Here is a 22945-nt window from a genome sequence, read left to right as displayed (position 1 = left end):
TCCGTTTAGGCACATCCAATTGGAGTCCATCCATTGCTCCACGTGGTTGTATATCGTGGTAAATTGCTCGCTATCTTTCTGATAATTGCCACTTAGTTCGAATACAAGCTGCGTGTCGTCATCATAGTTAGTGAAATAGGTGTTTATGTGGTCTAGAACAAGGCATAGGTACTTTAAGTAAAGATTGAACAGTAGGGGTGACATACTGGCCCCTTGTGGAACTCCACAGAGGATTTCTTTTTCGAGGGAGAACTTGTCCCCCCAGTGCACTCTGGATATTCTGTTTTTTAGAAAGGACATTATCCATCTGATGGCTTCATCAGAGCAGTTGGTGGTCTTTTTTAGCGCATTCTGGCGTAGGTTATGGTCGAGGAGATCAAATGCGGCGCTGAGGTCGAGTAGAACGAGGAGGCCTGTCTTACCCTTGTCAATAATACCAAGCATTTTGGTCTGCAGATCTAACATGGCCGTCTCGGTACTGTGTGCGGGGCGAAAACCAGACTGCTGTGGGTGGAGGGAATTAGATTCCTCTATGTGTGCCTGGAGCTGCATGGTGGCGATCTTATCCATAATTTTAAGGATGAAGTTGCAGTTTGTTATGGGTCTGAGATTATTCGGATCGCGTTGGTCGAGATTGGGTTTTTTTACCAGAGGGGTTACTGTGACTTTTTTGATGGCATTAGGGACTTCCTGGTCTCTAAAAGAGGCATTAATGATCTTTGTCAGGATGGGGGCGAAAATGTCTATGTTGTATACTTCTCCTCCTCTGACCTCAACTGGGTAACCCACCCTTCCTGTTTCCTATTGCTTTCCTTTATCTTCCTCTCCCTTGTTGGACTGGGCCTCTGTCCCTGGCCAATCCCCTTGTTCTTCCTGACCACTGGATCTGCGTATGTTTAAGGAGTGAATGTGAAGCGATTGCTTTAGTGTGGAAGAAGGTTGTTTGAGTAGTTTGGATGGAGGAGGAGAGTATTGGTGGGAGGAGGAAAGTAGTAGTGGTTGGAGGAGAGTATTAGTGAGAGGTGAGGAGTGTTAGTGAGGAGAGCACTAGTGGATTGGTGAAGATAGTAGCGAAGAAGGGGAGTAGTGAAGTGGAGTGGGAGGGGAAATAACATCAAAGGGTGGAAGCGAGAGGAGTGTGGTGGGAGGAGTAATGTGGAATGTGAGACAGTAAGTATAGAAAAGAGAAGGTGCGCATGGACGTGTGTAAACAATCCTGAATCCAATGCAGTACCTGGCACTTCACAATTCCCTTAGAACACCAACAACTGGATAGAGTAGGGACTGGTAGGAAGTCCCTGAAAGAGTTTAAAGCACCATTGTCTTATTGAGTCATCCTTAGCTTAAAACAGAAAATAGGCAGTAGGGGGTTACTGGTTGGTAGCACTAACCTAGGAATACAGACTCCTGGTTTAGAAGGAGATACCATCGAAGACGACAAATAGAGTGACAGCCTCAGAGCCCCCAAAAATCTCAATAAAGACCTTTGAACTTCTTTGAGACTCGGAGAGGTTTGTGTGCCATCCGTGACACTCCCCTCTATCTTCTTGAGCTGTGCACTGTCTTCCTGGGGCAGACAGAGCTAAAGGGGTGGTACTAGGATGGGCTGTGTGTCTGCTCACTGCTTCAGCCCTTGCCAGATGCAGGTGAGAAGTCTGATGGGGCAAACGAGGGACTTCTAAGATTATGTGACTGGGTTATGGGTAATTTGACAGTGCTGGCCAATAAAGGAGCTACAAGACTGAGTTGCAAACAGGGGTGTTGCTAGGTCTGGAAAAGATCCAGGGCTACACTGTCAGGATTGTCGGTAATCAGGGCTGGCTAGCCTTTTGGTTGTAGACCCTGAGATTCTATCCAGGGCTACAACCAAAAGACCCGGGGCTATAGCCCCCTAAACCACCCCGTAGCAACGCCTCTGGTTGCAAATGCCTTCCAGCTCACCTCCATTATCTTGGGCTCTGCACACTTCCAGGGGCAGACGCAGCTTCTGTGGTTTGTGGGCAGTGCATGGTTGGAACGAGTGCTTGCCTTCTTTTGCTGTGTCAATTCTATTGGTGAGGGATTCTTGCACTGCTTCAGTCTATGCTGGGCCTGCACATTCTGTCACCACGGAAAGCTTTCTCTGCTCCTTCCTGTTCTGGCGGTAAAGGTAAATTATCTGCTCATTTGGATTATTTCTGAAATAGGACTCTTGCAAAAAGAAGCAGGAAAACCAGTTAATTCTGTAATTTGGGATAAACAACAACATATCCACCTCTCCACCCACCCTAGCCTTCCCCACACAACCTCCAACACTGCGTCTGCCATCTCTGTCCTCCCCCTTTCCGGCTTGAGCCAACCCCTTCCCTCCACGGACATCCCTCGTCCACACTAAGCTCCCACCCAGCACCTAAACCCCCTAGCCCCAAACAAACTACTGAAAATCTGCCTTAAATGCACTCTCATCAATGTTAGATCTGTCTAAAAATATTGTCATAATATATATGATCGAATCCTAACAGAAAGCCCTGACATCCTTTTTATCACTGAAACCTGGTTCTCCCACAATTTCCTACTGATTGCACATGAAGCCTCCCCCTGGGCTATAAACTAATTGTCCAAAACCGAGCCCATCCTCCACAAAGTTTCCCTCTCGCACATTGACAACCCTCACCCAAACTGCGAATCCCTCTTGGTCAAATTCCTGCTTTCTTCTCATCTACACAATTTCTTGCTTATATACTGACCCCAGCGATACAATAGAAGCTTTGTGGAATCCCTCATCTATCATGGTCTTCCACCCCACCTGACTATATTAGAGAACTTAAATATTGGGTTTTATATGCCCCTTAACCCAATGACCCAATCACTACTGGACAACCTGGAAACTTTGCCGCTTGCACAGCTAATGTCAGCCCCAACTCCACTCTGCTGGTCACCCCCTAGATGCAATCTTCGGATCCGCGACCATCTCACCACATTACCACCATGCCTGCTCGTATGGTCAGACTATTCCACCATATTTTCCGTCCTATCCTCGGGGGACTTCCCGTTATCCCTTTCGCAGCCCGTGGATAAGCAACCTAATCCCACCCCTGAAAAGAAATTAAAGTCACTTCTGCCCTGGCAGAGATCCTACTTAGCTCACAGACCACCCTTTCTCTTTCCCTGGCTCAGGTCACCATCTCCAACTTTGATTTCTGGCTATCTGAAGCGCTTAACTCCCTCTCGCGTATCAGATCCTTCTCAAACAGAAAATTCCATTCACCCAGATGGTTCACTCCCATTCACATAAATGCTTCACTCCAGTCCTCAGAAAACCGAAATCCTTGAACCGTATCCTAGAGCCTAGATGGTGTCCCGACCCATCTTCACCCAATAGACTTGCCTATGCCCCCCAGCTCAAACTCTATTGTGCAGAATTCTGCAAAGCCAAAAAATCCTATTACAGGAACAGAATCTCCAAAGCCCCACACCCAACCAGTGAACTCTTTAAGCTTGTTGCTGAATTCAACTCCCCTGCATGCTCCACCATGCACCAGCAACTCACCCCGCCACTCTCAATCCTCTTGTGACTCTCTCAGACCACTTCCACAACAAAACCATGGAGAGACACACCTCTATCCTCTCTAAAATCCTGACCCTCCCCCCTTAACCCACCCATGTCATCTCATCCCTGGTAGCAGAGCCGCCCTCTAGCCTTCCACTTTTCTCCTCCCTCTCACCACCATAAACTTTGTGACCCACGGACAAATAATGTCCTGACATTTTACGATAACCTGAGTGTCATCTGCATAGTTTGCGACCTGGACACCGAGGCTAACCAGAAGTTGCAAAAACTGGATCATGTAGATGTTGAACAGTGTAGGAGAAATACATGACCCCTGTGGGACACCACAAGTGACGGGAGTAGGTTCAGAGGAAGCTTCGGCCACGTACTCCCTTGAGTTCCTGGGGCCCGGAAAGGAGGAGATCCAACTAGCAGCTTTAGGGGAGCATTCCGCCACTAACTGGAGTCTATCCTCTAATAAAGAATGGTCGACGAGGTTGAATGCCGAGGATAGATCTAACAGCATCAGGACCGAGAGTTGCCCTGATCAATATTCTATAACAAGTTTGTCTTAAGGTCGAGGTATGTTTCCGTACCGAAGCCCTTCCTAAATCCAGACTGGTGGGGCAGCAAGATGATATTACCCTCTAGAAAGTTCTGAAATTCGGATGCGCAACCTTGTCCGGAATTTTTAGCAAAAATGACACGTTAGTAATAGGACGGTAATTGTCCGGCACAAATGGGTCCAAGGACTCCTTTTTTAAGAGGGGAGTGACCCAGGACTCCTTGAATAAGAGTGGAACACTACCCTCTGCAAATGAACAGTTAATAAACTTTGTGACCCACGGACAATTAATGTCCTGACATTTTATGAAAAGACTGGATGGACAGGCATAACCCTGACTCAAGGTCGGTTTCATACCCAAAATAGTCTGTGCAATAAATAATTCAGAGCACGAGGGAAAAGTCAAAGACGGGAACCACGGGTAGGGCAGGGGCAGCTACGTTATCGTCTGCTCCCATCAACACATGTCCCTTATCCGTTGAATGTTGCTCTGGTGTAATCTGACCTTGTTGGAGAAGACATTGTGAATTGACTGACACCATTTCTTATCTTTCACTGGACTGGACCCAATGAGGACGGTGGTTTGCTCTTAAACTCACGCAAGATGGAAAACACTTCTTTAGAACTCGACTTTGCATTCTGGATCCTGTTTTTAAATATATCAGACTTTGCCTTAATAATGGCCTCCTTGTATTGTTTTACCATGCTTTTATAGTTGGCAAGAGTTGTGGCAGACAGATCTTTCCGCCAGCAGCGTTCGCCTGTGCATTTCTTCTGCCTAATGACAATGATGTCCTCATCAAACCAAGATTTCTGTATGGCTTCTGTTTTTATATGTCGGGTCTTAAGGGGCGCCAACTGGTTGGTGACATCAGTGAAGGTCTTTTTAATATGTAAAGCCAGATCATCCGTGCTCTGAAGAGCCCAACTTCTCCAACAATAGAGGAGCAAGGTTTTCAGGCGTTAGGGATTTCGAATTCTGCATGCAAATTTGCTGACCTCTCGGTAGCATTCAATACCAAATAGCACTCCATCCTTGTCGTGAAAGTACACACTCTAGGCATCCGGATATAGCTCTGAAATGGATATCCTCCTTCCTCTCTAACAGATCACAAATCGTACATTTGCTTCCGTTCTCCTCAGCACGCCTCCCAGTCCTCCATGGGGTGCCACAAGGTGCCTCCCTGCTTCTCTTTAACCTCTACCTGAGCCCCCTGCCCACTCTCATTCAAGCTCACAGTGTATCCTGCTACAACTACACCGACGACACATAACATATCTTCAAAATCTCAAATATTCCTTCCTCTATCTCTCCCAATCTCACTACCTGCCTCTGAGATCGAAGGCTGGATTACGGCCAATCACTTTCTACTCAACCTAGGCGAAACCAAGTTCATGCTATGTGGGATAGCTGTCCTCTTCCCTCAACACGCTACTCTGACCCTTCTCTCTAAGTCCACCACCCGCCTCCTCGACCACAGTAAATAAATCTGTGGCACATTATGGGCTCAGACCTGACTCTGTCACATCACATCGACTCAGTGGTAAAAAGCTGTTTCCTCCTCATAAGCATCCTTTGCTGCATTTTATTTTTTTTTAATAATATTTTTATTTAATTTCAGCTGAAGAATACAAAATTAACAGGAGCATAAACAGTAGAACTTTCTAAAATACAAATCCCCCCACATTTCCCACAACAATTCATTAATAATGTCGACTCATTGGTTTACAATGATAGCAACTAACCTTTGCTGCATTTTTCCTTTCCTGAACATTTTGGGACGGGAGGATAACTCAGGGGCAACACGTTTGTCTTGGAAGCAAGGCAATGCATAGCAACATCGGTTTGAATCCTGGTCTTGCGCTTAGAAAATGGTCTCCGGTATTTAGCGTCTTATAAAAGAATAATTATAATTCAACACACAGTCACCGCTATTTTTCAGTAATCCTTTCATGCCTACACTATGCCAACGCTCTAAGCTTAGCAGCCCCCGCATCTCAGCTAAGAAAACTCTTAAGTGCAAAATACTGCCACAAGACTCCTCGTAGCTTTAGGTCCCAGAGAGCACATCTCTCCCGCCTTCCGAGCTCTCCACTAGCTTCTGTCAGTCGGCGAGCATCATTCAATGCAATATGTATCAGTCATCGACCATTCTACAACAAAGAACTTGAATACCTGCAGCAAAAATGTACTTGCTACAGACCGAACAGAATCCTCATATCTGGCTCAGCACTTCTATATTAACTTACAGCATTATTACCCATACACGGTTCCATGTCATTTTATCGCTGCATGTTTTCTTGTGGTTTTTTTACCGCAATTTTTTGTACAGAAAAACCCATAGAATTTATTTACAATTATTTTTGGGGGGGTTCTCCTCCAACCCCCGCCTTTTCTTTAATTTGTATTTATTCCCAAACACCTACACCCTATATATATAATTTACTAACCCCCCCCCCTAAAAAATTATACGGTTTTTTTAAAAAAAGATTCATGGTAAAAAACCCCACAAAAAAACATCCTACGATGAAAGGACGACGTAACCCCATATACGTGCTCTTAGTTATAGATTGGACACGAGAACATAAGGTATATAACTTAATGGAAATGGTTGGTTTGATGTGACACATTACATGGCATATAATTATGTACATTTTACTAACTAAAGAAATATATTGTTTCTCTTTTGTCTTTTTCTCTCTTTTCTCTCCTTTCTGGTTTTCTTATTGTGATTTTTGTTTTATACACACCCACATGGGACTTTTTGTTTGCTTTGATGTAACTGAAATGGATTATTACAAATGTATCCCTTTGCTTATGTGAACTATTTGTGGGACAAAATACTTCAATATGTTAACTTATTGGCATGTCACCTGATGCTAACCTGGTATGTTGTCCTGGTTGTTTGCTTGGATATTTTTCATGATGTATAATGTTATTCATTACCACAGCCCTAGAAAAAGAGCGTAGCTCGAAACACGTATTGGCTGTTTCAAATTGAATCTACTTTTTGCGAAAAGCATTAAATAGGATTTTTGACATATGTGCAGTGTGATTCTATCATTGTGTATACAAGTTCAAAAGTACAACCATCATCAGGAGAAGGGAGTCATTCCTCTGGCCTTAGTTGATTAAACTAGTGGTAGGGTCAGTTAGGATTAATTTTGGACAGCTGACGTATTGCTTTTGGACATTCACCGACAACTGTCGAGCAGCTTAGTTAGTACGTAGGGAACATCCCATAGCGATAAGGAAAGATAGGCCTAGTACTTATTCTTTAATAAAACCTGGTGAAAATGTCCTCAGAGTGTCAGTGCCCTTCCTCTGACCCGCCACACAGTGAACACACTCTTACTTGACTAATGGTTTGAATTGAATTATTTCATCACGATGTAGGAGTTGTATACTCAAATACATCAAATTTGGATGTTACAGTTAGCACTGGACATACATTGAAGACTATGTCATACTATTGATTTTGAAATACGTGCTGCTATGGACTTACACATTCCTTAATCCTATGTATGGGTTTAAATTGCTGTATATGTCAAAGAAATGTCACTGTGCTCTTCTTTAATTCTTTGAGTAAATCGCCCATCAAAGAATGTGAACCTCTGTGATTTGTTTAGACGAATCCAGACTACTTTGTGACTGGAATCTGGAGCACCATCTAAAACAAGGGTGAAAGGCAATGTCTGGCCAGCAGATCAGACGCATGGTTGAATTGGGCGCCAGGTGCACAGCTGGTTTTGATGGGAAGTGGAATGTTGCATGTAGGACTTCAATGATGGCCATTGTCATTAAAGAAGCAAATAAGGGTGGTAACTTAGTCAATCACATCCGCTCACACTATATTATATTGGTCATTGAGCACCTCAACATGCCAGGTTGTTACTATAAACTACCAAACAACCCTCCATTGGTCATCGTGCAGAAAACAGAATCTATGATCACATAATGGACTGCGGCAGGTCTGATTATGAAAAAGATGAAAAACGCCATCTACTAAAAAAAATGTATATATTGTTTTTTCCTAAAATACATGCACATTTTCAATAATGACCAACAATATGTCTTATTGTTAGTGGCATAGGTTGGATTACAGAATCCATTTCCAAATACATAAATGCACATAATACACATCTGAACCCTAAGGTACAACAATCATAAACTTGTGATTCCATGCACATTTCTAACAAGCTTACAATGTAAAATTGCAAGAGCATTGCATCTTAGTTACTGACAATGTGACAGCTCTTTACGCTGCAATTGGACATAAATTAGTGATTCAAGCTCTTGACTATTTTTGCAAAAAGAAATCCAGTGCATACTTGACACATGTTTCAATGAGGACTGAACTACTTAAATTGTCCACCTTACCAACAACATAGCGACCCTATATTGTGAACTATACCAACAAACTAAGGGAATTGTGATGAGGGTACCCTATGCTCCATCACTGGCAAACCAGTGGGATTATTCATGCCTCGTCACAGAGGACAGATTAGAGGAACATCTATTCCTACAGTCCTCATGCATTCTGGTGATTTGGAGGGTCTCCCGTGAGGGAAAGGACAGACAAGTGGGCAGATCTAATCAGAAGAGCTTTAACATTCAACTAACATGTACTGCAAAACATGTATAAACCTAAATAGTATATGCATTGTGAATAAGCGTAAACTCACTGAAGTGAGCTTTAAACTACATGCCTAGCAACATTGCACAAGCACACTACACAACATTGTAGTTGGTGAGTTTATACGAGTGAAAAGAAATTGCAGTACAGAGCTTAACAACTTAATGTGGTTTCTTGAAAGAGGTCATAGCTCGTAAAATATTCAGGAAGCGAACAAGAAAGCAACAGCGTTCATTCTTTTAAGTACAATCATTAATAAAGAAAATGTTTTCTTTAAATGTGACAAGTTCTCTCACTTTTCAAACCATCTCTCTTCAAACACTCCTCAACCTTACATCATATTCCTAAGTGTTAGTGCAGACATTTGATTTCCCTTAACAAGCTCTCAACCATTGTATCTTCCATAACTTCTGCTGTTACTTCAAGTCCCACTACAAAGCAAAGTCAAAACCAGGACCCTGTCATTCCCATCAGTGGCAGTTAAAGGAGGAAACACCTTTCTGAAAAGATTGGAACACACAGCGCCAGATTCTGAAAAATATTTTTGGCACAAATGATGAGATGTGCTATTTTTTTTGTTGCTTCTGTGTGTTTCTTTAAAATGGTTTTCATATTGAGATTCTCTGAGAAATTATTTTAGATTGAACATAAAATCTTCCTGCTTCTTTTTTTTCTCCAGTTGTGGTCCATGTGAATGTCGAAACGTAACTGCACAGGTCTTGTACCAAAATGGGAAACACCAACAAGAAAGAGTAAGTTTCATGTGAATGCTTCAGCATCTCATTACCCAATACCAGACTGAACTATGTGCACGAATGGGTCTTTGGGATTGTATTGTGTGTCTCAGTGTGATGGGTGAATATATTATGTGTGGTTGGGTGCTCGGCAAAGGTTGTGTGAGGAAGGAATCCTGTATAGGAATGTTTGGTGTCTGTGTCCAAATGAGAGTGGTTTGGACCTCTGTGCTGTGTGTATATGTCCATGTAAGGTCTGTTGTTGGGTGATTGGCCAATGTTGCCCGTTTGTGTTGGCATTTATTTATTTCAAAGTTTTGGAACTCGCACACCTGTCAAAATTGTGGCTACCAGTCTTTTCTGATGAGTACATTACAAATGGGCTACAGATTGTTTTACTGTTAACGTCTTAGTTGCAGGCCAGTGGGGCTATAGAAGATCACCCAATTCTGGTTTACTAAGGGAAAGTGGGTCTTTGCGGTGGGGCACAACTAGTCTACTGAGATGGGGTGGTCTGAGGGGTTCAGAAAAAGTTGTGTAGAAGGCTTGTCAGATAAGTCTCTGGCTTCTCTTGTAGGTCTGTCCTCTGGCCTTGTCCCTTGGGAGATGGTACACAAAATTTCCTGCAATCGTAGTTGGGATCCTTCCAGTGTGCTGATGCGGCAGATGCCCTCCTCCTTGGGGATGTAGGCAGGCCACCTTAAAAGGAGCTAGGTAAAGTTCTGATTGAAAGAGCAAAGGCTCGGTCAGGGAGGCTTTCAGAATTGGATCGATGCATTCTAGAAGCGGGGGCGCAGAACCATAAGGATTTCCAATGGTACTGAGTCTGTGTGAATTAGGCTTGATACACGGTCCTGGTAGACCAGGATCTTAGGTGCCAAGCCCGCCCTGGAGGAACCGCGAAGAAGAAAGGGAGCCAAACAAGGAGGAGGTTGCTGTCGCGCTTAGAAGTCCTCATGTTTTCCATTTGCATTTTCACATGCAGGCAAAATGGCTGTGGCCGCTGAGCATCTATCTCCACCACACTCATTCGTCTCAGCACATGCAAAAGTTAGAAATTCAAGATAGCGGTGTGCCAACTTAATGTTTCGGTCCGAGAGGCCACGCAACGAGAAAGGCGTAGAAATGAGGCTGGAAGGACATGGTTCAGTGAAATGCACTTAGTTACATTTCTAAATACAAAAGTCTACATTTAGGTAAAGGAGGTCTCTGGAGATTGGTTAGGCATTGACATATGGTCCATAGATTGGTAGAAATGTGTTGGTGTTCGCATAGACTGGAGGTGTTGTGCAGGAGGCTGGAGGAAGGAGGTTAATTAGGGTCAATTGAAGGGGTGGGATAGACACTGTAAAAAGGCATCAGAGAAGAGAAGGTGAAGGTGGGATAGAGAGAAGAAGGTTGGAGAGAGGAGGACAGAAAGGAGGAGGTGGTGGGGAAGGAATTATAAAATCATCCATGAGAAGCATAGTACAGAGGAGGTGGCCAACAAGATGGTGAAGTAGATGCAATGGAATGGAATGAAATAAAGACAAGAAAGAATGGAGGACGTTGCAATGATCCCACTGGAAAAGAGAAGGGGAAAGCCCAAGAAAGACTAGAGCATACAGAGAGGAACTGTAGGCATGACCTAAGCCTGAGAGAAGGGAAGTGTGGGGATTAACAAGCATGTGGTACAGTGTTTTTGAGGTGGCAGGGGACATAAGCGAGGGAACAGAAAAAAGCAGAGCCGAGGCAGGGAACTAGTGACCAAATTAAGAACAAAATAGTTCCGACTCGTTTAGGAGGTAGACGAAGGCTGGGTGTATGGGAAGAGGGATAGGTTTCCCAGTAGGGAGATGACAGAGTCAAGATGTTCTAACTCGTAGGTATCAGACTTGATGGTCGTGCAGTTATGAAAAGCCTCCGTCCCCAAGTACCGCTCGAGCAGGAATCAATACACTGCCCTAGCAATCCTTGAGGCCACAGGTGTGGAATGTCGTCGTCAGCCTGGTACCGGGAACGCCGGAAGGACCCCGGAGTGCTGTAAGGCAAAGGGTTAGAATCATAGGAATACCCAAAACAACAACTGGCAGGGAGAACAAGCAAGGTGCAGTGACAACAGCTTACCTAATGGGTTGTAGAATGGGTAGGAAACCTACACACACAGCAAGGGAACCAACAGCAGGCTTGGATGATTCGGTTGACACTCCGGCAACACCTGAGTGCAGAAAGAACGTGATCCGTGGCAATCCTTAATACAGTCCGTGGTTCATGAACAGGAGGGATAGAGGAAACAGAAGGGAAATCCAAAGCCAAGTCCAAGGTCCAAACAGAGGTCAAGAAGATCCGGGGTATCAGAGAGCGCGCCAAAATCCAACAATGTAATCCAAATGCAAATCCAAGAAACGTTCCATGGTCAAGGCAAAGAGTAAGTAACAAGGTGCAGAGAGTAACGCCTGGCAGTCCTCAATGGAGAAGCTGTGAAGCGACGCGCCTTGTTTGCCGGCTTCTTTTGAGGCTGCGAGCGGAATAACGTGACGCATCACGTGACCGATCGCGTGCGTCGCGTGGAGCGCAACGCGCCCGGCGATTGGTGCGCCCGGCGTTTCCTGGTGTTCCGGTACTGTCGGGCGTGGAGGAGACGCCATGGTAACCGCCACCGCGGAAAGGGGCGAAAAGAGGCGGGTCCGCCCACCGTGGTATCCCGCCTGCCGTGCCTCCCCTGCTGATGTGAGTGGTGAACATGAGAGCGGGAAGCGCCAGGTAAATGAGATGAGTGAGGGGAGTGAGGGGGTGAGCGTGGGGGCGTGACAGAGCCCCCCCAAAGGTCCACGACCTCGTGGGCTGGTAGGATGGTCACAGTGAAATCAGGCCAACAAGCGAGGAGCATGAACATTCCGGGAAGAGACCCAAGAGCGGTCCTCAGGACCGTAACCCAGCCAGTCCACCAGATACTGTAAACCACACCTACACACACGGGAACCCAGGATGGCCCGGACCTCAAACACATCAGGAGACGAGACAGAAATCGGGGCAGGAGGGGCAACCAACCGGGCAGGGGCAAGGCAGGGCTTAAGCAGGGAGACGTGGAACACCGGGTGGATCCGCCAGGACGAGGGCACCGCCAGGTGTAATGCAACCGGGTTCAGGATTTTGACAACCTTGTATGGACCCACAAAACGGGGAAGCAGTTTGTGACAGCCAGGGATATGCAAATGACGGGAAGAAAGCCAAACCCGATTCCCCCACCCCGTAAACGGGAGCATCTACCCTCTTTCTATCAGCTGCAGCCTTCATGGAAGCCTGTGCTTCGCGCAGGTGGATCAGCGTTTGGGCATGGACTGAAACCAGATCCCGCACACAGGCTGAGGCTGCAGGGGTGTCAGAAGTGGAGAAATCAGGAATGTGGAGAGTACGGGGATGTTGGCCATAGAGGGCGAAGAAAGGCGAGAACCCAGTAGCAGAGTGTAGTGTGTTATTATAAGCAAATTCAGCGAGATGCAACAGATTGAGCCATGTGTCCTGGTACTGCAGCGTCAGACAGCGTAGATACTGCTCTAACGTTTGGTTGACCCTTTCGGTCTGCCCATCACTCTCCGGATGGTAAGCAGAGGAGAAATGTGTGTCGATACCCAGCAGAGAGGTGAGGGCCTGCCAAAAACGAGAGGTGAACTGCGTGCCACGATCGGAAATCAAGACATGGGGCAAACCAAAAACACAGAACACAGACCTAAAAAAATGCCTGGCCAACACCGGAGCTGAAGGCACCCCTTTGCATGGTATGAAACGTGCCAGTTTGGTGTAGGAGTCAACGACAACCCAAATGGTATCAAAACCCTGTGTACGTGGTAGATCGGTGATTAGGTCCATCGAAACCGTATGCCAAGGCCTCGGTGGAACGGGGAGAGGGAGAAGAAGACCCAAAGGTCGGCCCCTTCGTGACTTGCCCTGGGCACACACCGAACAGGTATCGACATAGTTCTGCACATCGCGTTTCATAGTTGGCCACCAACACCAGGGTTTGAGTAGGTCTAGAGTGCGATGCTGCCCGGGGTGACCATTAGTGGCAGCATCATGAGACCAGTTTAATGCCTGATTTCTGGTTTCACTCGTGGGAAGGTAGAGTTTCCCATGTATGAAAGGTAGCCCGTCTTGCATAACAGGGTCCCATTCTGATATTGACTGTGGATCCTGGGAGACCCATTGCCGTATGGTGGATAACAAGGAAGGCGATGGTGTACAGACACATACTACATGGTTCTTACCCAATACCGTGTCAGGGAATGATGGAAGTGTCTCCCCCCCCCCCCGGGAGAACGAGACAGGGCATCTGCTTTACCGTGCCCCACACCGGGTCGGTGCTTGACCACAAAATCGAATGCGGGAAAGAAGAGGTGCCAGCGCACTTGCCGGCTGTTTGTACATTTCAGGGAGGCAAGGTCCTGGAGATTTTTATGGTCGGAGAACACCACCGTCTGTTGTTTTGCACCCAAGAGATGCTGCCTCCAGACTTGCAGTGCGTCTTTAATGGCCAGTAGCTCTTTTTCCGTAACCGTATAGTGCAATTCGGTTCCCGTGAATTTATGTGAATGAAATGCCACTGGATGCAGATGGCCAGTGGTAGGACAGGGTTGGGATAACACAGCACCCAATGCATAGGAAGAGGCATCTGACTCGAGAATGAATGGGAGCTCGGGGTCGGGGTGTTGCAACACCGGGGAAGAGGTGAACATTGTTTTCAGGGGGTCAAAAGCGGCTTGCTGTGGCGTGGACCAGACATAAGGGACGAGAGGACTAGTGAAAGCAGTGAGAGGGGCCACTATAGAACAGAACCCAGCAATGAACCGACGATAAAAGTTAGGGAATCCCAAAAATGATTGTAACTTCTTGAGATTGGCTGGAATCGGCCATTCGTTGATCGCCCGGACCTTGGACTGATTCATAGATAGACCCCCGGGAGAGATATGAAACCCCAAGAACTCGACCTGATTGGTATGAAACAGGCATTTTTCGGGTTTAGCAAAAAGTGCGTTGGCTTGGAGTCGTACCAGCACTTCCCTGACATGCGTGACGTGTTCTTCAAGAGAGGAGGAATAAATCAGGATATCATCTAAGTATACTACCACGTAGGTGTTCAATACGTCACTGAATATGTCATCCATGAAGCGTTGGAAAGTAGCCGGAGCATTGCAGTGGCCAAACGGCATGACTGTATACTCGAATAGACCTTGGCGTGAGCAGAAGGCCGTTTTCCACTCGTCCCCGTCACGCATGTGTATCAGATTGTACGCCCCTCGGAGGTCCAATTTTGTGTAGATTGTGGCATGAGTGAGCCTGTCTAACAACGGGGTGATGAGAGGGATGGGATACCGGTTTTTTACCGTGATGGCATTCAAGCACCTGTAATCAATGCAGGGACGGAGATCCCCCTCATTCTTCGGAACGAAGAAAATTGGGCTTGCAGCTGGGGATGTTGACGGACGAATGTGACCCAAAAGTAAAGCCTGTTGTATGTATTCTTGCAGGGCATGTTCTTCCGCCTGGATCAAGGAGTAAATCCGGCCCTTTGGGATTGGCGATTCAGGGACCAAATCGATGGGACAATCGTAGGGCCGATGTGGAGGTAGACCATCTGCAGACCCTTTGTCGAATACAGCTTGGAAATCGTTGAGGTATCCTGCCCGTGACTGTCCCTACCATGTGCGTGTCCTGGGAATCGGGACTGTCCTCTATGGCCAAGGAGGCAACTACTCCAAGGATGTCTGCAGGGCTGGAAACCCGAGATGTTTCAAGTAGACAGAAGTATTGGCACATCTCTGATTCGAAGGAGACCTGACCTGTCCCCCAGTTGATCAGAGGATTTGCTTTTTTAGCAAAGGAATGCCCAGTATAACCCCAACTGAGGTGTGGCTATGAGATCAAAGGATATTGTCTCCTTATGGACTTCCTGTATGACCAATTCCAACAGGGCCGTCTGTTGCATGATCGGTCCAGAAGCAAGAGACGTCCCGTCCACCGCATGGACTGGTTCGGGATGCCTTTTTTCGAAACCAATGGGAGATTCAACGAGTTGGCTAGGACTATGTCAATGAAGCAACCCGTAGCTCCGGAATCAATCACGATTCGTACTGCATGGGAGGTGCCAGTAGTAAGGTTCAAAGATGCATGAACCACCACAGGCCGAACGAGGCCAAAAGCAGGATCAGAGGGATTTCGTATAGGACTCGCCCCCACCCCTGGTCTCAAGGGCGAGTCTTCGGAAAACCCGGGTTCTTATTCTTTGGGCGGCAGGAACACTCCTTTACAAAATGACCGTTGAGACCGCAGTAGAAGCAGGCATTGTCTGTTCTTCTGCGTTCCCGTTCGGTATGAGTGATAGGGCTGCGTATCCCGCCGATCTGCATGGGTTCGGGTGAAGCGTTGGATGTGCTTGATGTTGGGGAATAAGATAACTCTGCTTCTACCCTACGTTCCGCTCGTCTAGCGTCCACTTGCAATGTCAGGTCAACTAAGTCAGCATAGACTGCGGGAAGAGAGGGCACTACAGACAATGCATCCTTCATGGAACCACACAAGCCCCGATAGTATATCACAGCCTTTTTGTTTTCTGGCCAGGAGGTCTCTGCAAAAAGCTGGTTGAATTTAGTGATATACTCAATGAGAGTTGACCGGCCCTGAGCGAGATCAAGGAGTTCCATTTCCCTGGATTGCGCTTTGTATCTGGTATCGAACACTTTGGCCATTTCTTTGGTTAACAGCTCAAAATCGTACAGGGCAGGATGATCTCCCTCTAACAACGGATTGCCCCAAGTGGCTGCCACACCTGATAGGTGTGAGAGAAGAAAGGCCGCTTTTGATACTGAATCAGGGAAAGCCTGGGGTCGACACAGAAAATGCAATTTACATTGATTTATGAAGGTACGGTATTTCTTTGGGTCACCCTGGTATCTTTCGGGGGCTGCCAGTGGAAAAGGGGTCTGGACCACCACAGGCGTGGTTGGCAAGGTGGGTGATATGACAGGAGTCAGGTTTTGGGGAGGAGCAGCATCGCCGAATTCGGCATCGACAGGCAAAGGTGGCGAGAACTTAGTAGGGTATCAAGGCGGTGGTGCAACGCAGTAGTGGAGGTAGCCATGGCAGTGCGAAGGGCAGTAGTAGCAGCTGCCATGTCAGCCCTGAGTGATGTAACTGCCTGCATTAGAACAGTCACACGATCCCCGGCTGAGGTATCCATAACTGGGCGACCACAAGGCTTCACAGTCTGTTCTAACTCGTAGGTATCAGACTTCATGGTCGTGCAGTTATGAAAAGCCTCCGTCCCCAAGTACTGCTCGAGCAGGAATCAATACACTGCCCTAGCAATCCTTGAGGCCACAGGTGTGGAATGTCGTCGTCAGCCTGGTACCGGGAACGCCGGAAGGACCCCGGAGTGCTGTAAGGCAAAGGGTTAGAATCATAGGAATACCCAAAACAACAACTGGCAGGGAGAACAAGCAAGGTGCAGTGACAACAGCTTACCTAATGGGTTGTAGAATGGGTAGGAAACCTACACACACAGCAAGGGAACCAACAGCAGGCTGGGATGATTCGGTTGACACTCCGGCAACACCTGAGTGCAGAAAGAACGTGATCCGTGGCAATCCTTAATACAGTCCGTGGTTCATGAACAGGAGGGATAGAGGTAACAGAAGGGAAATCCAAAGCCAAGTCCAAGGTCCAAACAGAGGTCAAGAAAATCCGGGGTATCAGAGAGCGCACCAAAATCCAATAAGGTAATCCAAATGCAAATCCAAGAAACGTTCCGTGGTCAAGGCAAAGAGTAAGTAACAAGGTGCAGAGAGTAACGCCTGGCAGTCCTCAATGGAGAAGCTGTGAAGTGACGCGCCTTGTTTGCCGGCTTCTTTTGAGGCTGCGAGTGGAATCACGTGACGCATCACGTGACCGCTCGCGTGCGTTGCGTGGAGCGCAACGCGGCCGGCGATTGGTGCTGCTGGCGTTTCCTGGTGTTCCGGTACTGTCAGGCGTGGAGGAGACGCCATGGTAGCCGCCACTGCGGAAAGGGGCGAAAAGAGGTGGGTCCGCCCACCGTGGTATCCCGCCTCCCGTGCCTCCCCTGCTGATGTGAGTGGTGAACATGAGAGCGGGAAGCGCCAGGTAAGTGAGATGAGTAAGGGGAGTGAGGGGGTGAGCGTGGGGGCGTGACACAAGAGGACTGACTCGCTGGTGGAGACTTTGTGGCTTGGCCAAGCGTAACTTCATCCTCTGGCTTTCTGCTACACAGGCCTGACGTGCAAGCATGCTCAAGACCAGAGACACAAGTGCAACTGTTTTCTGAGAACCAGGTTCAAAAAAATCGGACTGCTACTAAGAAATGCAAGAAAGAAGTGTGGGGTAGCTTTAACCCCCACACTATGAGTAACTGTGATACACCAAGACCGGATTCGGGACTGTGAGAATTTACATTACAACACTTTTCATTTGTACCCAGAGACTTTGCCTAAGTTGAAGCCATGGAGAAGCCATTCTGCATTGTTTTGCCTTTTCCACCGCTACCACATACCATGTATGGCGCGGACATAGACCTTGTGGTGGAAGGATTTGGTGTCAATGTGCGTGCAATAAAGGTTATTGCCTGACTTGGAAGAGGGGTTGGTTTGATGCATCGTAGGGGAGCCTCTTATTGAGAGGGTTTCAAGGTTCCCGTGGGGGCCAGAGAGATTGTCAGTATGCTCAGTGTCTCAAAGACTCTTAGCTGGCCCTCTTTTAGGAGTAGTTGTTCCTCAGCCATCCTAGCGCACAGTTAGAATAGTGCCTCTACCCTAGCTTAGTGGATTCTGCAACCTAAAACTTGAGGAAGGGGAAACCCAAAGATTGATTGTGAACTATATTGCCTTGAACTGGAGAACCTTTGAGACTTTTCTTTCATGGAACTTTCTTATGCTTGGGAAGTGGAGCTGAAAGAAAGCTGTGAGGTGGAAGAAGCGCAGAACTTTGAGTTGAACATGGTTTCTTTTGAGTTTGACATCCCTACACATTGTTTTTTTATGGTTGTGCAGGCAAGGATAGGTTTTGGACATGGACAGACTTTGAACTCTTTGACACAGAGTTTCCTAGTTTCGTTCAGGTATGGAAAACCCACCTTAGCATAGGGGAAATTAGTCCTTTAACCATCCTGACATTTCTGTTAAATAAATACCTTTTGTGTAAATTTGAAGTCTGTTGTCTGTGTCGTACTTCATGATGCCTTCACAGAGTACAAAGATGTACTTATTCCCCATCCTAGAGGGTTACAGGGGCTCCACAAAATATATTTCCCTTCTGGTACCTCCACTTACAGATCGTTCTTGACTAGTGCCTTTCGAGGGATAGAACAGGGGTAGAACCATCACCTCCCTTTCACACAGGCCACATCCAAAGGTCCTCAAGGTTACTCAAGTCTGGATGGAACCAGTTTTAGTGAGTCATACTATCTGTAATATCTCTTTCGGCTGTGAGTGAACGCTATTTTGCATCTGAACAAATCACGCAATGACACCACGTGTCATAGATGGGCTCAAGAACACACCAACTCTCAAAGATGGTTTACGTGTTCTTATTATGCATTTAAACAAGGCCCAGTGAAGGGTCATTCCTTTCTCTCTTGCCATCCCTGTGTCTCCCTCCACCCTAGCACAGACTTCTCTAAACTCCCAGGTGATCACTAAGATAAGTAAGCCTTACTAACTAGAATCTGTCTGGCTAGTGGCGAGGGTCTAATCCACCTTATCTTACATCTGGGTTGTCTAGGTGCCTCCTAAACTGGGGTCGCATAAGAAGAATGATTACAGGAATAGGTGCCTTCAAACTTCCCAGGTCTTGCTTGAAATTTCTTTACACCTTCGTACTCCTCATTGTGATGTTCTTTCCTTTCTTTCCTGTCCCTTCTCCTCACCTCCCTTCTCTTCCACTCTCTCTCTCTCTCTCTCTCTATCTCTCGAATGTTATTTCACTTCATGTGTACTCCTACTCTCCCTCTCCTCCACTCTACCACTCTCCCCTCTCCCCTAGCCCCCACTACCCTCTTTGCTGCTCTATGCTTTCATCTTTGCTACTTTCCACCCCACTATTCTCACTACTCTCCACTACATCCACTCCTTGTCTAACAGTCGCCCCCCCTTTCAGTCTCTCAATTACTTTTCCCACGTACCCTTACTTACTCCCCTGTATTCCCACTTAGTCTTACCCTTCTTACTTGCCCTACATACACAAATACCACTTTCTCTCACCAACCAATACATCACCTTGCAAACAATCTCTTTAAGTCTATTCCATCCTCCGCTTCACCATCCTTGCTCCACCTGTTCTCTCAGTCTACCTTCTTCTCATTTGACCTCACCCAAAACAACCCACACTCAGTGAGTGTCTCCACCACCCCATTTTTATAGTACTTCCTTTCCTGCTGTAGCCGTTTCCAGCTGTCTCTGTGAGCCAACCACTGACTGCCTTTTTCCCGATGGCTCCGGGTTGTGCTATAGAAATTGCATAAAATGCATGTCTAGCCGCACCCCTTTTCCAGCAGGGAGTCTTACGGATTGCAGTTCTTGGCATCTCTTCCAGGCCACTGATGTCCAGTAAGTGGGACATTTAATTTTCTTTTCGTGTTTCTCCCTTTGCGTAGGTTGGAGCATCTTTGGTTCACCGTTGGAATTCCTGGTAGCTGGAGTTCTGATATCTGTCAGGAATCGTATCTTTTAGGCTTTTTGTAGAGGGATCTGAAATTGAGCACAGAGAACACTTGCCAGCATGTTGTATGGCAGACATGGTGTGATGAATGGTGGTACTTTCTTCTTATAAACCAGCACATGTGGGGGGAACAGAGACAGGGGGCCTCCCAACTCCCCCGACCTGCCACTGGGGCAGACGGGCTCCGGCAAACACCCTCGTAGGCTTCCTGCCCCAGGTCGAGGAGAGTCTCTACCCCTTCCCCCTCTTAACAGGGTCAGACCCCTGACCCTCACACATCTGCCAGTACTACTGACCTGAAAATATCAGTGGAGTTGTGTGGGTGGAAGCAGGGAGGCAATCTCCTTCAAGTAATTTGATTTCCATTTTTTTTTTTTTACAGTATTTTTACTCCCAATTCTTTTGTTGGGAGTGAAATGCCTGTTTTAGGTTGTAAAGGTTGTCGGTACAGCACTCATCCGTAGGGCTGCGTGGGGTAGCACAGTTTCCATCATGTATAATTAGTTGATGCTTACAGGTTATGATTGCTCTCATATATTCAGTTTGTTGGGTGTATGGTGTGATCAGCTGGTGTTCATGCCTGAGGAGAGGAGGCAGGTTTAGGTTGCTTTGAGCTTAGGCTGAGCCTTCCCCAATATTCTTGGCGGTGATGTCCACTAGTTGCGGTTGTCATTAATTAAAACTGTTTTTTATTAATTTTCAACAAAATAACATAGACTTTGTACATAACCTCCAATAATACATCACATTGTTCATCTGTCCAAACCTCCCCTCCCTCCCCCCCAGCCTATTCCACTTGCTATGTCTACCTATGGTATGTATTAAACTGCTTTGAACTTTCCACCATATCTCTGTTCCGCGGATTGTGAGTCTGGGTGTCACTGTGTGCAGGGGGTGTCAGTTCCTGTATCACATGCCTCCAGGCCACTAAATCCATGTTCTGCTCCTCTTGGCCTCGATGGGATGCTTCTTGCCACATAGCAGTTTCTGCCAGTGACCATTCCATTTCTGGAGGTCCCTCAACCACACGCTTATCACTGGGCCATTACGTGCTTTCCACCCCATTGATATCCTATGCTTCGCCAAGGTGTATGCTTGGTCTCTCAATTTACTCGCGTGTCTCGCATGCTTTGGTTTCTGAAGAATTCCTAGCAAGCACTCCTTGGGGGAGATTCAGTCTGGCAACAGTCTGGCAACAACCCAATCTTAGTTAGGGTACGTGCCACTTCCTCCCAATATCGGCGTATGTCTGTGCAGGCCCAGAACATAAGTATCAGGTCTGCGTTGATCAGGCCACATACCCGGCCTCTTGCTTAATCTAATGTAAGAGATCTTGCATTTGCTAATACATATTATCAATGTAGCATCTGCCTGGATTTTAAAAAGATAATAAAATAGTTAAATAAAATGCATCAAAAAAGTGATCATGCTGTCCTTTAAAACAAGTCCTAACATGGAGGTAGTTCTTGCTCACATGTGTTAAACTCCAGCAGTGCACGAATTTAAAATTCTGTCATAACCAGTTGCTTGTCAATTAGTGGCTTTAAAGTGTCACAGAAAACTATTTTACAAGCAGGGAGTTTGAAAAGCTTCTTGTTGCTTTAATGAAGTGCTCCAGTGACATATTGATGTGTGCTCTGTGCTGGCCCCACCATCAGACATTGTGAAGCATACTAAAAGATTATGTAGCAGTGGTGATACTGTGTTCCTAATACAGGTCAGTTGTGATGTCACAACTAGTCTGTATGATTTCTCAGCATTTATTTTTTATATTTCATGCTTCCATGCATTACAGTGTGGAAAGGTGCAGTAATGGGGCCGCAGAGTGTTGCACCGATGTGGGCTGGGTGGAACTGCACGTCAAATATTAATCGATGTAGTGATGTAGCTGCAAGCCAAGAGGGTGTTGTGCCAGCGTGGGCTTCATTTGTGACCTGCAGCTCAGACCTCTCCAGGGCAGTAACTTTCCGCCCAAAGAACATACACAGCCAGGCCAAATACTGAACTAATGAACATAGACCCATACACCTCAGCCAAAGGTTTCAACTTCTTTAAACCGACTTGCTATTTTGGGTCAAGAATGAAGAACGCTGGACTGGCTGAACACGTGCAAAACAAAAGAGGTGATGGCTGGAAGGTTTAGAATGAATCTTAACCTCTGGCATCACTCGGGGCAACCCTCCAGATCATCATTCTTCGCCTGCCAAGCCATTACAAAAGGGGAAAGACCATATGCAAATCAGGCTTGGTCCCACCCCAAAAGGGGTAGTCCAGCCCAAACTGCTAGGTCACATCCCTTCTGCACGAGACCACAAGCATCCCCAGACATGTTTCAGCCTTGTTGGGCATCATCAGTGAGGAGTAGCTTGGGTCTCTAGGCCCAGCAGGCACGGGACCCACGTCTAGGCATACCCGTCCCACTCGGGTTGACAATAGCAAAACAAAAGAGGTGATGGCTGGAAGGTTTAGAATGAATCTTAACCTCTGGCATCGCTCTGGGCAACCCTCCAGACCATCTTTCTTCACCTGCCAAGCCATTACAAAATGGAAAAGGCCATATGCAAATCAGGCTTGGTCCCACCCCAAAAGGGGTAGTCCAGCCCGAACTGCTAGGTCACATCCCTTCTGCACGAGACCACAAGAATCCCCAGACATGTTTCAGCCTTGTTGGGCATCCTCAGTGAGGAGTAGCTTGGGTCTCTAGTGCCTTTTTGTTCCAAATGCGAGAGGTGGGGGGAGGCGAGGGTTAATGTGGGAGTGGCGGACTTTAATGAAAATA

At 46.8% G+C, this 22945-nt stretch overlaps 1 protein-coding gene across 4 annotated transcripts in view; it reads left to right on the top strand.

Annotated features, from left to right (window-relative positions):
• Positions 1 to 22945, top strand: part of RNF112 (ring finger protein 112) — a 680823-nt gene that overhangs the window by 163940 nt on the left and 493938 nt on the right. For all 4 annotated transcript variants that reach the window (XM_069651835.1, XM_069651833.1, XM_069651834.1 and 1 more), the window contains one exon: positions 9411 to 9483. In XM_069651835.1, the coding sequence (XP_069507936.1) occupies positions 9461 to 9483 (23 nt within the window). In that variant the 5' untranslated portion in view covers positions 9411 to 9460. The remainder of the gene's footprint in view (positions 1 to 9410; positions 9484 to 22945) is intronic.

This window comes from Ambystoma mexicanum, chromosome 3p, assembly GCF_040938575.1.
Source record: "Ambystoma mexicanum isolate Mex_15411 chromosome 3p, UKY_AmexF1_1, whole genome shotgun sequence".
In the NCBI taxonomy this organism is placed as follows: domain Eukaryota; kingdom Metazoa; phylum Chordata; class Amphibia; order Caudata; family Ambystomatidae; genus Ambystoma; species Ambystoma mexicanum.
Note: the sequence above shows the minus strand (reverse complement) of the source record. Positions and strands in the feature narration are given on the sequence as shown.